Here is a 16,313-nt window from a genome sequence, read left to right on the forward strand (position 1 = left end):
AAATGACTAACTCTAGAAGGACAGGTTAAAAAAGATGTGAAAATTTGCTTGACTTAGTGCATACTGATGTTTGTGGCCCTTTTTCAGTAAATACCATCTGTGGGAATTGTTATTTTATTACTTTCATTGATGATTTTTCAAGATATTGCTATATTTATTTGATTTCTGAAAAATCACAAGCCTTGGATACCTTCAAAATCTTTAAAACTGAGGTTGAAAGACAAACTGGAAGACTTATAAAGGTTGTTAGATCTGGTAGAGGAGTTGAGTACTTTGGAAAATATTCAGAAAAAGGCCAGCACAAAGGTCCATTTGCACTATATTTGCAAGAATGTGGCATTGTGGCACAGTACATGATAGGAGCATTTTAATGCGACGTTTTAACTGCATTTCCCTACATTTCTTACGTTATTTCCTTATTAAAATCCTGTTTAGGAAAGTTTCCATTCTTTGATTGGGAAAGTTCCTATTTGTAGAAAGTTTATATTTTTGTAGTTTCTATTTATCATTTTTAGTAAGTTGCCATTTTTCATTTTAGGAAAGTTTCTATTTTTCTTATTAGTTTCTATTTTTAGGACCTCCAAGCAAGTGGAAAATCTTGAGGAGGAAAATCAAAGTTGCAACCAAGTGGAAAATCTTGAGGAGGAAAATCAAAGTTGCAAGCAAGTGGAAAATCTTGAGGAGGAAAATCAAAGTTGCAACCAAGTGGAAAATCTTGAGGAGGAAAATCAATTCAAGTTGAACAAGTGATAAACAAGTGGGAAGATATTTTTTACAAATTTGTCTAACATATCTAGCCCTTCATTTATGTTCATCTCCACCCTCCATTCATCATTTTTTGGGCTATAAATACACTTCTCCTCTCACTCTCAAAATACATTCCTTCATCCATCTCATCTTCTTTGTCTCACCATTTCCTCTCCATTTTCCTTAGTCACCATTTCCTATACACATTCCTTCATCCATTCCATCTCCTTGTCTCTCCATTTCCTCTCCATATTTCTTTTCCATTCTCTAGTTTTCTTGTTCTTCATTTTCAAGCCAAGAAAAAGAGAAGCCATGCAATACATCAATTTCCCAACCGCCATCCACCCTTGTGTCGTCCCTAGAAGATTGCTTGCTTTCAAGGATCTTCAAGTTCTTCGTCTCAAGGCTTTATCATTCATCTTTCAAGGTGTATTATATCCTTTCTCTTGTTTTCTTTGTTTGATTTTGTAAAACTATGAATTCTAGTTAACAAATAATGTTAAGGGCAAAGTTTAAAGCCCGTTTTTATGTTTTGAGATAAAGTTGTGATTTCTATATGTTGATTTTTATGTTGCTTATGTGGGTTTGTTTAATTAAATTTGCATGATAGAAAACTTTTGTATTTTAATCTTATGTGGTTGCAAACACTTAGGGTTTTGATATAATTGGTGCTAGGTTTAAGAACATGAAATCGACTTTTCGTTTTGTGTAAACTTGAATCAAAGTAGTAAAGGTTTTGTGCAAAGACCGAATTTAATTAAAGAGGATTGCAATTAGGTGGACTTTTCCATACTAAGTTGTACACTTGAGTTGATAGCCTTTCTCTATGTCTAATGCGTTGAACATGTCATGATTGACTAGCTTTCTAGGGCTTGATTGCATGTTTGATAGGATTAATCTAGGTGCTTTCGCTTAGGTTAATTAGCATTGAAAAGTAAAATATGGGAAATCATTTGCTTTCGAATGTTTCACATGATCAACTCTTCTCTCATGACATTTAAAATCAACTATAGGAATTGTAATTGGATTTCTTACATATGGATGTGGTTTTGATCTTTGTTCCTTGCGATCCACCCTTGTATATATGTTTTTACATTTTCTTTATTTTATTTATCTTAATTTTCAATTCTATAATTCTTAAACCCCCCCCCTTTTTATTTTGTTACTTGTATATATTTATATTCTTTATTTTATTTTTGTAAATAATACTTTTCTTTATTTGTTTCACAATGACAGGTGTACCCTCAATCCCCGGAATAGAACGATCCCTACTTACTTATACTACTAACGATATTTTCAGGGTTAAATTATGCGCTTGCTAAGAGCGCATCAATTTTTGGCGCCGTTGCCGGGGATTGAAAAATCACTTGTTAAATTGTGTCATTTATTGTATATAAATTGTTTGAAACATAGTTTAAATTAACTAGGATGTTATTTATATTATTGAACACGAATTTTAATTGTAGGTTGTAAATTGAGAGGAATAGGTGAAGTCTCTTTTGTTAATATTGGCCTAAACCCCTTATTGGTACCTAGCTCAGGTCCCTTAAGGTTGAGGGCGGCCTTTATTAACACTTGTTGAGCTGTCTTCACACTAATGACCTTTCTCATCTTAGTAAGAAAGCCTATGTGAAATGGTGTCTAGGAAGGGGACAACGTTCATGACGGGTTTTTGAATCCAGAAGTGCTTGCAAATGGGCCTAAACCACTATGTGGGAGTAGCTCATGCCAAAATGGATTTTTCCTCTCGTGTTCGTCCTCCCCCACCTGGCCATTTCTGTAAGGTTGCCCAAACGATTTGAAAGGGAGTTTGTGTCTAGGCGACTATACTTGGGCCGCACGTCCACTTGATTTACCGCTTGGAATTTGATTCGATATCAATAATGTTTATAATAAAAGAAATACTTGTGAATACTCTATACGTGTAAATTATTTTGTTGTTTCACACTTCAAACTTGTAAAAATACTTTTCACGTTTTATACTCACTTGTATACTTAACTTGTGTCTTATGTACAATATACTTGTTAATTATACTTGTAGTTTGTAATTAATAGTTATACTTGTTTTTATTTTGTATTTCTTTGTTAATTATAGTTACTAACTTTATTTAATGTAGGTACCGTCTGGCTGCAAGACGTAAAATACAAGCGCTACTTGGGAGGCAACCCAATTCAGAATATAATCAGATTTGCTTTCTCTTTCCCTATTTCTTTTTATTTTTCATTTTTTCTCTATTGTTTTTATTTTAGGATTTGTTTTCGTAAATGTCTTCTATCTATGCTTACTTATTTCATTGCATGCTTTTAATTGATTACATTGAGGATAATGCAATATTTAAGTGTGGGGGAAGGGATTTATATTTTTGTCTTTCATTTTGAGTCCTATATATATTTATATTTGTCTTTTATTTTTTTGAGTCCTTTATAAAAAAAAATAATAATAAAATAAACTGCATTCATTCAGTCTTATTAAATTCAGCTATTTACAAAAAAAAAAAAAAAAAAAAAAAATTTAAAAAAAAAATAATAAAAATACTCTATACTAAGCTATGTCTGCATTTCCGTAGGAGTTGAGGCTGAGCTCAAGGGAAATGCGAGAGCCACCGCCATAACCGCTACCTCCCTCAAAAGTAGTCTTCATGTTGCCAAAGATGTCCTCACCATGCATGGGGAATAGTGGAAGGGTTTCAATCTCCTGGTGATATTCTCCTCGTTGTTCCATGATCGATCCATCAACACCATAGCCGACACGTGACCCAAAGTTTAGATCAATGGATCTACCATCATCAGTAGAACTAGTGGATCCAAAATTGAGATCGAGAGATCCACCAACCGGAACGTTCCGAAATTCCTTCAACTTCTGCCTCTCACGAGCCTTGAGGTTCTGGAACCAAAAGAAGACGTTCTTGTCCTCGATCTGCCCATACTGTTTCAGATGAAGGCAGATCTCTTGAATCTGCTCTGGAGTTGGGTACTTAAAACCCTTATCATAGTAAAGGCCCTTGAGGATTCTTAGTTGAGGCGGTGTGGGAGCCCACCGGTTACTACTCCCAGCTGCTTGGATGCTTCCTCCCTCCTCGGTTGGTTGCTGGGCTTGTAATTCCATTTGTTGCTGGGTTTGTAACCCCATTAATTGCAGAGTTCGTGGTTCCATGTTGATGAAGAAAAGATTTGAGTTTCGAAAGAAAGGCTGAAGGGTTGAGAGAGAAAGGCTGGAACTCGGAAGAATTTTCTTTTGGAGTGAACAGTCGCTCAGAATGCACCTATTTATAGAACGAGTGAGCAGATCTCCACAGTTGGATCGACGATCTCTGAGATTAAATCTACGCGTTGGATTAAAGTCACCCGAAAACACGGAAAAGTTGTTGGCTCGTGAAGGACACGTGGGGGAACCAAACTGATCTCGAGGAGCTGTGACAGATAAGCTACAGCCGAAAGCAGGTATGATTGCCGTAAATTAAGGAAAAGAAAGGACGCGTGGGGGAACCAAACGGTTCTCGAGGAGTTGTGACAGACAAGCTACAGCCGAAAGCAGACCTAATTGCCGTAAATCACGGAAAAGAAAGGAATATTTACGCGTGGGGGAGTTTTTCATGTGCATATGTGTTTCTTGGGCCGTGAACTGTCATAACTCTTCTCCTTCCCGGAGAAGCTTTGTTAAAACCCTGTGCTTGTTGAGATTTCTACCCTATTTTGTGCTTCATATATACATCCTTTTTTGTCTCCTCCAGATTTTACTAAGGTTTGTCTAAACGTGCAGTTTCAAATTCCTTCTACTTCCTCATGGCTCGAACCAAGGTTACCCCTCGCAGGGGCGTCAATCAACGCCGTGTTCTCTCTTTGGAAGAAGAAGGTCGTCAAGCGGCCACTAGAGCTGGGCTTACTCGTCCATGGGACCATCGTCCTATCCGTGAGCGTACCCGCAGTCCCCCTCCTCTGCCTCGTCGCTCTCCCAGACTGCATCCCGGAGAGTCTTCTTCCTCACCAGCTGCTCGTGCTCCTCGGCCTGTGGCCACCCTGGAAAGCTTGTCGGATTCAATTGATGATTTGCGCTCCTCTCTCCGCGATGGTATTATGGTGACAGATTGGAGAGTCAATTGCATGATCGATTACATCTCTGAGATGAACTGCTCTTTGATCCGCTGTCACACTGAAATAAACAAGCTTGCTCAGGAAGTCAATAACTTGCAGAGTTATCCTCCTGGGTTTCCTCGCAAGGACGCTACTGCATCACAACATGAGGACCCGCCTCCGAAGGCTGAAACCAGCAAGAGGGCTGCCACTCGCCCGCATACCGCTCCTCCAAAGGAGTAAATGGAGGTACAAGTCTAGGCTGAAAGACTTTAAACATTAAGCGCTGCATGGGAGGCAACCCATTTCAACTGTAGCTGTGGAGGAGCCATCAAACGCAGATTTGCTTTCTTGAACTCTTCCTTCTATTTTATTTTCATGAATTTTAGGTTGTTTTAGGTTTCGTTGTGTTAATTTTCTCTTCTATGCTTGATTTATGCTTTGCATGATTTATATTTGTTTATACATTGAGGACAATGCATGAATTAAGTATGGGGGACGGATTATTGCTTTATTGTGTTTTTAGTAGTTAGTATATAAAAAAAAAAAAAAAATAGTTGATGTTGGATTGTGTTTTTTGTGTTTTTAATTGATGTTGTGATACACTAAGGTATATTGGATTAAACATAGTCTTGAAAAAGGGTAGCTGTTTCAGTCCCATTGCACATCGAGACTCCCTGTTCCCGTACCTAAGTGTTGAAATTAAATTATTTAAAAAAAAAAAAAAATTTGGTTACTTTTGTTTTTGTTTTTGAGCCTTAGAATGCCCTTTCAACTGTCTAAGATGATTCTATATCTCTAAAATCATGATTAAAAGAGGATCACAAAATTGAGATGATTTTTAAAATGGTATTCTTTGGTTAATTGAGATATATGAAAAATGCATGCATGTGTAGTGGATATGGATTTCGTAACCTTGGTACAGAATATGAGCATGTTAGGATGAGTTTTGATTCATAAAAGCCCATGTGAGATATTTGAGCCATGTCCCTTTTTCTTGGAGTGATAATTGAAAAATATATTCTTAATTTCTTGGCGATGTTTTGATGATCTCATTATTCTTTCATTTGATTGATTGCTTGCCATAGATTAAGTTTGATGGACTAGAAAATGCTAGAATTCGCTCTTGTGCTTGTTGAGACGTTTGTCAATACATGGCCCTGATTCTGGAAGGGATAGAGGCAACCTAGGAATTACCACCATTGCTAAATAAGCATGTGTCCCTATTTGTGCCCGTCGTGGGACTCCCTTAGATAAACCCCTTTGAGCTTACATTAAGCATTTTCTTTCATCACCCTTAAATCCTTAACCCTGAACCTTAGTATAGCTACACTCCTACCCTTTGTTCTAAAAACTTAGCGGAGCTATATTTTGGGACTTTACTTGAGGATTTGGCATTGAGAAAGAAGATTGAGAAGAGGTGAAAGTTCAAGTGTGGGGGTAGACTTGTCCATGAGAAAAAAAAAAAAATTTATGTGAAAGCCGTGAAAAAAAAATGAAAAAAAAAAATTGTGTACGGCTAGAAAAGAAAAGAAAGAAAAATGTTTATGGATTTTAGTCCCCCATACTTAGTGATTTTGGAGTTTACTTTGAACTGAAGGCCCACTACAGAAAAATTTGGCCTTTGTCCAATTCACTAGTTCGAGGGAAGTTTAGAGTGAAGATTTGGCCCAACATGAAGACATTAGGCCCTTTCATAAAACCTCTATGGGATGTGACGTTTTGATATATCTTGGTGGATTTCTAGAAGTCTCTACATCTACATGAGCTCTGCTAGGTTTTTAGGACACTTTGTGAAATTCCTTACCTTTCGTTTCTTAAAACCTTGAGCCTTGGCCCCATTACAACCCTTAATAAGACCTTCTTGATCCTTAAGATGGGACAGCCTTTGATTTGTGGAGATGAGTTACAAGAGTTGAACATATGGCTTGGGTCCATCCGTGCAAGTAGTTGATATCCTTCATGAGATCTTTTCAAAAAAATTATATTCACAAAGTGCTTTTCGTTTCTTATATATGTGAGCTATTTGATTGCCTCAAAATATTTTCTCTCACATATAATTGAGTGATTATAAGCTTTTAAGCATGGTCTTGAATTCTGAGAGAAGAAAGAGTGGATATACCTTGTGAGGATATGAATCATACTTGTTCGAAGCATGCTTAACAGAAACCATCACCATTATTACAACCAAGTCCTACTTGTGTATGTGTGGATTATATGTTTTAATTAACTCTTGAATATCTACATATTGATTCTTGGTTGAGTGCTAATCTTGATGTTGTGAAAGTAGGAGATTTCTGAGACAAAAAGTTGAAGGGCAATAGAGTCATTGTTTTTGTAAAGTCTTTAATTTTCGTTGAGTCTTAGTGTGTGTCTTAGTGTGATTTTGCTAAGGGACTAGCAAAAGCTAAGTGTGGGGGAATTTGATAGGAGCATTTTAATGCGACGTTTTAACTGCATTTCCCTACATTTCTTACGTTATTTCCTTATTAAAATCCTGTTTAGGAAAGTTTCCATTCTTTGATTGGGAAAGTTCCTATTTGTAGAAAGTTTATATTTTTGTAGTTTCTATTTATCATTTTTAGTAAGTTGCCATTTTTCATTTTAGGAAAGTTTCTATTTTTCTTATTAGTTTCTATTTTTAGGACCTCCAAGCAAGTGGAAAATCTTGAGGAGGAAAATCAAAGTTGCAACCAAGTGGAAAATCTTGAGGAGGAAAATCAAAGTTGCAAGCAAGTGGAAAATCTTGAGGAGGAAAATCAAAGTTGCAACCAAGTGGAAAATCTTGAGGAGGAAAATCAATTCAAGTTGAACAAGTGATAAACAAGTGGGAAGATATTTTTTACAAATTTGTCTAACATATCTAGCCCTTCATTTATGTTCATCTCCACCCTCCATTCATCATTTTTTGGGCTATAAATACACTTCTCCTCTCACTCTCAAAATACATTCCTTCATCCATCTCATCTTCTTTGTCTCACCATTTCCTCTCCATTTTCCTTAGTCACCATTTCCTATACACATTCCTTCATCCATTCCATCTCCTTGTCTCTCCATTTCCTCTCCATATTTCTTTTCCATTCTCTAGTTTTCTTGTTCTTCATTTTCAAGCCAAGAAAAAGAGAAGCCATGCAATACATCAATTTCCCAACCGCCATCCACCCTTGTGTCGTCCCTAGAAGATTGCTTGCTTTCAAGGATCTTCAAGTTCTTCGTCTCAAGGCTTTATCATTCATCTTTCAAGGTGTATTATATCATTTCTCTTGTTTTCTTTGTTTGATTTTGTAAAACTATGAATTCTAGTTAACAAATAATGTTAAGGGCAAAGTTTAAAGCCCGTTTTTATGTTTTGAGATAAAGTTGTGATTTCTATATGTTGATTTTTATGTTGCTTATGTGGGTTTGTTTAATTAAATTTGCATGATAGAAAACTTTTGTATTTTAATCTTATGTGGTTGCAAACACTTAGGGTTTTGATATAATTGGTGCTAGGTTTAAGAACATGAAATCGACTTTTCGTTTTGTGTAAACTTGAATCAAAGTAGTAAAGGTTTTGTGCAAAGACCGAATTTAATTAAAGAGGATTGCAATTAGGTGGACTTTTCCATACTAAGTTGTACACTTGAGTTGATAGCCTTTCTCTATGTCTAATGCGTTGAACATGTCATGATTGACTAGCTTTCTAGGGCTTGATTGCATGTTTGATAGGATTAATCTAGGTGCTTTCGCTTAGGTTAATTAGCATTGAAAAGTAAAATATGGGAAATCATTTGCTTTCGAATGTTTCACATGATCAACTCTTCTCTCATGACATTTAAAATCAACTATAGGAATTGTAATTGGATTTCTTACATATGGATGTGGTTTTGATCTTTGTTCCTTGCGATCCACCCTTGTATATATGTTTTTACATTTTCTTTATTTTATTTATCTTAATTTTCAATTCTATAATTCTTAAACCCCCCCCCCCTTTTTATTTTGTTACTTGTATATATTTATATTCTTTATTTTATTTTTGTAAATAATACTTTTCTTTATTTGTTTCACAATGACAGGTGTACCCTCAATCCCCGGAATAGAACGATCCCTACTTACTTATACTACTAACGATATTTTCAGGGTTAAATTATGCGCTTGCTAAGAGCGCATCAGTACACCACTCCGTACACTCCACAACAAAATGGAGTTTCATAAAGAAGGAACATGACCTTGATTAACATGGTTAGAAGTATGATTTTGAGATCGGGTTTGCCAAAATTTCTGTGGGGAGAAGCATTGAAGACTGCTAACTACATTTGTAACAGAACTCTAAGCAAAGCAGTTTCTAAAACACCTTTTGAGTTGTGGTGTGGCTACAAACCAAGCTTGAATCATTTCCATGTATAGGGATGTAAGGCAGAAGCAAGAATGCATAGTGTTGAAGCTGGGAAATTTGATTCTCAAACTTTGAGTTCTTATTTTATTGGTTACTGTGACAAATCCAAAGGCTACAGATTTTATTGTCCAAGAAGAGGGACTAGGATTTTTGAATGTCACAGAGCTATTTTCTTTGATGAGTTGATTGATCAACAAGAAAATGTGGATGATGACATGGATACAACAAGTTTAGTCCATAGCAAATTTGAAGATTGGTTCATATATCCTACTTACTGTGATGATACTGAAAACAACAATATTGCTCAAATGGAATTATTTCCATTGCAAGAAATGCAAAATGATCAAGTCAGCATTGTGGGAGAAGTCCAAGGTGAAAATGCAGAAGTTGCTCAAGTTAATGCAGAACCTGAAATTGTAGAACCACTAATTCTGAGAAGATCAGGGAGAGAAAGAAGGTCAGCAATCCCTGATGACTATCATGTTTATCAAATAGATACAGAACCTGACATAGGAGCAAAAGATAATCCCACATCAGTTAAGCATGCAATGCAATCTGTAAACAGTGTCAAAAGGAGAGAAGCCATGGAGGATGAATTGCAAAGCATGTCAAAGAATGAAGTATGGTCCTTGGTGGATAAAACTGATGCATGTAAACCTATAGGCTGCAAATGGGTTTTCAAGAACAAAAGAGATGCAGATGGGAAAGTTGAACGGTTCAAGGCTAGACTAGTTGCTAAAGGCTATAATTAGAAAGAGAGAGTTGACTACAATGAGCATTGGGTTGCAAGTAAGAAGGTTTTAAGGTATTTGAAGAAAACCATAGATCATATGCTGGTTTACAGGAAAATTGAAGATGAAGTTTTTGAGATAAAAGCATATGCAGATGCTTCATACAAGTCTGATATGGATGATTTAAAATCCACTTCAGGCTATGTTTTTGTTTTGGCTAGAGGTGCAATTTCATGGAAAACTGCCAAGCAAAGTTTGACAGCAACTTCAACATTCCAAGCAGAATATATAGCTATTTTTGAAGCAACTGGTCATGCACTGTGGTTAAGGAATTTTGTATCTCAATTGAAGCTAGTGGAGTCTATTGAGAGACCTATGATCATCTATTGTGACAATGCATCTGCAGTGTTCTTCTCAAAGAACAATAAAAGATCATCTGGATTTAAGAACATAGATGTGAAGTATTTTGCTGTTAGAGAAAGTGTGAGAGATGGTGAAATAGAAGTGGTCAAAATTGGAACAAATGATCAACTAGTAGATCCTTTGACAAAGGCATTACCTGTGTCTGTTTTCATTGAGAACATCAAAACTATGGGAGTTTTGGGAAGGTTGGATGCTGATATGAACTAATCACATTGTATCTAATACTATGTGTTCTGGTTTTATTCATTAAGAGTGAGTGAAATATTGTAGTTCATTTACATTAATGTATTTAATGTGTTGTTTGCTGCAAAATAAAGTTGTACAACTGTGGATGCTGTTAATGTAACAGTATATTTACAGACGAATGATTTTAGTATGAAATAAATTCAGTCTTCAATGTATGTTGAAATTTTGGTAGGACTATATATATATATATGCTTAACTACAGATGATTGCTCAAGTTTAAGCATATATTCACTACTGTATTTTGAGGTAATTCATGTGGTTTTACTTGCTGCATTGTGGCTTTGGAAAGCTGGTGATTTACTAATTCACCAAGACATTCTTTGGTTCATTACAGTTTAAGTATAAATGACAGAATTTTGAGAACAAATTTGTGATGTGAATTGGATTCAAGTGCACACTCTAGGATGCTATGTCATATATATGTATATCTTAGTCTTAAACAATGTCTAGTTTAGTGGGAGATTGTTAGATGTCTTAAGAACAAGACATTGTATTAAGCTGGACATAGACATATATATATATATATATGTGTGTGTGTGTGTGTGTGTGTGACTGGTATGAAATTCAATTATCAAATTGAGATTGCAGACTTAATTAAATCATGTTAGTCCACCTCATTAATCTGTTTTGATTTTAAATTCAAATGAGTACAGTTATTAGGATAAATTTGATCAAGACAAATTTGAAAAAGCAGTTGAAATCGCATGACAGTTTCTTGATTGAAGAAACTGTCATGCATGGCTAAGCTTCATATATAATCAGGTTTTGGTCCCTGCTGATACACGTCCCTTTTCTCATTCATAAAATAGTCCCATCTACTTGTAGAGAATCATAAAGGTGCATGTAATAAGGAGAATATCAAAATGAATGAATCAAGTTCTTCAAGTAAGTATGCAGTTATTCTAGTTTTAATATTTTCTGGAAATCTGGGATTGATGATGCTGTATCTATCCTAGTTCTATTTTGCATAGAAATTTCTATCTACATGTATTCATTTGGATATAGATTTGTATTTATTTTCATGTACAGTTCTAACAATTTGGCTTGAGACGGACTCTAGCTAACACTGTGGTTCACTATTTTCCTTCACATTCTTCCCCTCTTTGTGTTTTTGGCTGTGTTGGGCAAATATTTCTCTTCAAAGGGAGTTTGTCTCTCATGTTTGTCACGACGGCATGTAATAGTTTGGCATATGTTTTGGCAAACTATGGAGCAAATTGTGATGGTTAGTTTTGGCAGACGACCGCGACAAAGATTCATGGCTTCTTTCTTCAGCCACAATCTTGGTTCCATGGCCTCATACAAGTTCTTCTAATGTTTTCCTGTATTATGGTTTGGATAATCTAGATATTTTAATTTTAGTTACCTTAGAAGTTTTTCTTAAAAAATCTGACATCAAGCTAGTGGATTTGAATTGACCATTTTCTTGACCAGAAAAAAGAAAAACACTAATAATTTATTTTCTATTAACGGCTGCAAAACTAGTTTGGAAATGAAGAACTTTTTTTTAACTATTAAGTTATTTTTTTTTTAAAACAGGCATGGGTCTCCCGCTAGGTTGGAGTAGTGGTGCTCCTCCCTATATTATTATTAATAAGAGTTTGAGAGTACATCGACGGGGACATAGAGCCTAGACCTCGTGAGAAAATACATATATCCTCAATTATTAAGTTAATTATACAGTGTAACTTTTCTGAAACATTTCATCGAATAATATATTTTTCCTACAATGGAGATCAAGAATTGAATTCTTACATTTTAGTCAGTAAAACAACAACCACTGAAGCTACAAGTCTTCACACTTCGAGCATCATCCATATATCAAGTACTTACTAAACTCACTGAAGTACTTCGCATACCAGCCTTCCAACATTCTTAGCAATTGAGGGTTCTTGAGTACCTGTTCTTTTTTTTTTTTTTTGATGACATTGAGTACCTGATCCTTACATTCTCCGACTGAATGTAGACGCAATTTAGTCGATATCAGCATCCATTACAGTATTGCTTCCCTCACCATGCATTGACTAGTTGGGCCAAAACGTCTAGCTCGTGGGATTCCTAATTTTCGTGGGTAGTTGAGGATTGGGTTGAAAACGACTTGTTGGTGCCGTTACATTTTACCAACAAATCAAACCTAGTGTGATTCACATCTACGACTCACATCGATTTGGTTGTTTGTGTATAGGGCTGAGATTTTTTAGTCCACAGATGTGGGACGGATCATATATATAGATTATACAGTAACAGAGCAAAAATAAAGGAGAACACTTCATTCTCACAGCCGAAAAGATAAGATGGGTAGTCTGATCAAAGCAGCTCTGGGAGATGCAGTTTTGACCTCCATGTGGGTTTTCAGCGCCCCATCCATGGGGGTTTTCACAACCATCATAGCATCGTTTCTTGGAGTCCAAGCAAGGTCCTTGATAGGCCTTTTCATCACCACCGTACTCGCCACAATTTTGGTATTGACTTTCAGCTTGATTGGCAAGCTCTTGGGTGGTGCCAGCTTCAATCCATCCACCACAGCAAGCTTCTACGCCGCCGGCCTCAGTCCGGCAACCTCCCTGATCTCGATGGCTGTCAGGTTCCCGGCTCAAGCGGCCGGCGGGGTAGGCGGCGCCAAGGCCATCCTGCAGGTGATGCCTGACAAGTTCAAGCATTTTGTCAAAGGGCCTTCTCTGAAAGTGGATGTGAAAAGTGGTGCCGTTGCTGAAGGGTTGTTCACTTTTTCTCTTTGCTTTGCTTTGCTTTGGATTATACTTAGGGGTCCTAAGAATCCAATATTGCAAATCTGGTTACTTTCTATGGCTACTGTGGGATTGGTTGTTGCGGGGAGTGGGTTCACAGGGCCTTCTATGAACCCTGCTAATGCTTATGGCTGGGCTTATGTCAATAACTGGCACAACACTTGGGAGCTTTTCTTTGTTTATTGGATTGGTCCTTTAATTGGAGCAATTTTGGCTGCTAGGGTCTTCAAGGTTTTGTTTCCTCCACCAGAACCAAAGGAGAAGAAAGCCTAAAAAAGATATTTGATTATGTGGCAGATATGTAGCTTAATTGTATCCATCTCTGATCTCTGTGTATCAATTCCTTAATTCAATGTTTTGGATCAAAATTAGATTTGGCCTGCAGAATTGGGAAAGGGTTGAGTTTGGGTTTTATGGTTCATTTGTTGCTACTTTTCTTTATGCAATTGCAGACCCATAACTCGTTGTGTACTGCGTTTGGTCCTTCATAATCATAGGTGCTTTTGCTTCCGATGCGGACCCACGATGGTGGAAACTGAGATCCTAGGTATTTTTTTAAGGAGAGAAACTTACGTACGGCACCGCACTACGTGGCTGTGCAGCGGCCCAATTAGTGCCTAAAGAGGTATTTTTTGTATTTCACATTAAAAATCAGGGGCAGTTTCAGAAAAGAGAAAAAAATTTATTTCTTTTGATTCGAGGCAGCCTCAATGCAAGAATTTCTCTTTCTGAAGTGATACAAGTCAATTAGGTTCTAAAATGAGCGTTATATTTGGCTTCAGTTCACTGTCTTTTCCTCACATTTTTCCCTTGTTCGTTGGCGTCTTAGAGCGGCATGGACACTCCCAAGACATTTGGTGAATACTTTAGTGAACTATGGAGCTAAACAATTAATTTTGGTGGTCGACGGTTATGAGACTCTTGGATTCCTCTTCTGTGCATTCGTGTAGATTCTCCATAGTATTAGTATCTTCTAATACTTTTAATCTTCTATGCAAGAGAAATGTCAAACATAAACTAACAATACTGTTAATTTCATTATATGTGTCATTGCACTCTCTAATTTAATTAATCAATCATGAAGTGAAGCAAACTCTTATAGTACCATATTATCAATCAATAAATAATTTGACGGAGTTAACAGATGAATTAATTGATTAATTTCGAACGTGCAAAACAATATATGATAAAAAAAAAAAGAGTATGTTGATTCCACATGTATGTGGTTGTTTGTTAGTGTAGGAGTGTAGGACGGTTGAGACGTGTGGGACATATCACACATACCAGACAAAGCAGAGCACTGCATTCTGAGAGGCCAGAAAAATAGGATGAAGATAGGTAGTTTGTTCAAAGCAGCTGTAGGAGATGCAATTTTGACTTCCATGTTCGTTTTCATTGGCCCAATCATGCGTGTTTTCACATCCATCATAGCTTCATTTCTTGGTTTCCAAGCTAGGTCCTTGGTTGGCCGTTTCATCACCACCATACATGCCACAGTTCTGGTCCTGATATTCAGCATGGTTGGCAAGCTCTTGGGTGGTGCCAGCTTCAATCCCTCCACCACTGTCAGTTTGTACGCCGCCGGCCTCAACCCGGGAACTTCCCTGATCTCAATGTGTAAATACAAGGATGTATAAACTCCAGATAGAGTGGCAGATTATAATCTCTACATAAACAAGAACAGAGAATATGCATAACACAACAACATTGGTCACGCAGTGAAAACCTCAATTGAGATCAAAAACACTGCGGGGCTCTAACTCTTGAGAACCCAATGATTCACTAATCAAAACAGATTACACATTAACTCTGGGATTGCAATGACTGCTGCAATCCTTACTGGACAGACACACCAGTTGTTTTACAAACTGTTTTCAACATGGAACAAAACAGAGCAACAAAGAGACGACTCTTTTACAACCAAATGATTGAAACTCAAAGCTGTTTCAAAAAAAAAGAAGAACCACAGAACTTGTATATTTATACAAGAAAGAAATCAGCAAGAATGCTTCAGCTTGGTTCAAGTAAGATCACCAGATGTAGATGCACTTACTTTCATCTTAGACAGCAAAGACTTCATGATTGCATCGAGTGGACAGCAAGACGAGATGGGAACCAATTGCTTCCCACTTCCGTGTTCATGATTGGACAGCAAGGCGAGATCGAAATCAATACAGCTGCTTCCTCCTTTTCTTATTCTTTGACAGCAAGGTTGTGAAGATGGAAAACGTAGCTGCTATTTTCTTCTTATTCTTTTTCGACCGTGAGGATGTGTAAAATGAAAGAGAGCACATGACTGAAAGGAAGAAGACTAAAAGAGAACCTGCAATTTTCTTCAGCTTTTGGTATTTTGAAGAACCGATCTGATTTTGATGTTCATGCTTAAAAAGCATGTCTCCCACCTCTCCTCTTTTCGAGTCTTTGCTTAGAGCAACAGAAACCAAAGATAGCAAGCTTTCTCTTGGTTCACGCCTTGACAGCAAGACCACTATATGATGTTTAATTAATCCTCCATGCTGTTGAGGCTCTTTGACCGCATTATCTTCATAAAGTAATTAAAACAATTTATGCATGTTTGGTCTCCGAGTGCATGATGAAAAAGCAAAGCAACACACATGCTTTCAACAGCTTTTCTCAAGGAATTAAATAAAGTACTTTTGAACTTCACACATGGTTAATGTGGTAGAGTTTTGTGGCCGGTGGAATGCCAATACTTTAATACTAACAATCTCCCCCTTTGGCATTCCTAACCAAAACTCTACATCGCTGACAAGCTCCCCCTCAAGAAGTACTTGGAGAATCCTTAGTTCCTGAAACATTTTTTTTTTTTACTCAACAAGAAGTGCAAACATTAGTTCAACCCATTAACATGTCTAGCAATATTGTCCTTAACAAAGATCATGATCCCAAACAACTTTCTCCCCCGTTTTGGGATAGGGATGCCAAAGGTCGAGTGCGCAGCGGAAGCTATGT

General features: G+C 36.9%; 1 protein-coding gene across 1 annotated transcript; it reads left to right on the forward strand.

Annotated features, from left to right (window-relative positions):
- Nucleotides 1-12,821: 12,821 nt before the first annotated feature.
- Nucleotides 12,822-13,727, forward strand: LOC112186813 (aquaporin SIP1-1). The gene has a single exon (XM_024325340.2). It carries the CDS (start codon nucleotides 12,888-12,890, stop codon nucleotides 13,611-13,613), a length of 726 nt encoding a protein of 241 aa, XP_024181108.1. The 5' UTR covers nucleotides 12,822-12,887; the 3' UTR covers nucleotides 13,614-13,727.
- Nucleotides 13,728-16,313: the final 2,586 nt, after the last annotated feature.

This window comes from Rosa chinensis, chromosome 2 (genome assembly GCF_002994745.2).
Source record: "Rosa chinensis cultivar Old Blush chromosome 2, RchiOBHm-V2, whole genome shotgun sequence".
In the NCBI taxonomy this organism is placed as follows: Eukaryota; Viridiplantae; Streptophyta; class Magnoliopsida; order Rosales; family Rosaceae; genus Rosa; species Rosa chinensis.